This window comes from Saprolegnia diclina (genome assembly GCF_000281045.1).
Source record: "Saprolegnia diclina VS20 unplaced genomic scaffold supercont1.16, whole genome shotgun sequence".
NCBI classification, from domain to species: domain Eukaryota; phylum Oomycota; class Saprolegniomycetes; order Saprolegniales; family Saprolegniaceae; genus Saprolegnia; species Saprolegnia diclina.
The window spans coordinates 381,015-381,214 of NW_008246083.1; the positions used below are offsets into that span (position 1 = coordinate 381,015).

At 64.0% G+C, this 200-nt stretch overlaps 1 protein-coding gene across 1 annotated transcript in view; it reads right to left on the minus strand.

Moving 5' to 3' along the window:
* Positions 1–28: 28 nt before the first annotated feature.
* The window catches only part of SDRG_06002 (hypothetical protein), a gene marked incomplete at both ends in the record, with an annotated part of 984 nt that continues 812 nt past the window's right edge, over positions 29–200 (minus strand). Inside the window, one exon of the mRNA XM_008611753.1 lies at positions 29–188. Within this exon, the coding sequence (XP_008609975.1) occupies positions 29–188 (160 nt within the window). The remainder of the gene's footprint in view (positions 189–200) is intronic.

Genomic DNA, 200 nt, shown 5'->3' on the forward strand with positions numbered 1-200 from the left:
GGCTTCTCGGAGGGCTTCTCCGTCGGGGCTACGCTGGGCTTCTTGGTGGGTGCGTTGCTAGGAGCCACCGTAGGGGACGGGCTCGGCTTGGGCGAGGGGCCATCAAGGTAGCACGCCACATAGGGCTTGCCCCATGCGACACAGCTGTCCTTGTCGACGTCGCTAAAGCAGTAGCCGCCTTCGTCGCTCTGCATGTTGCA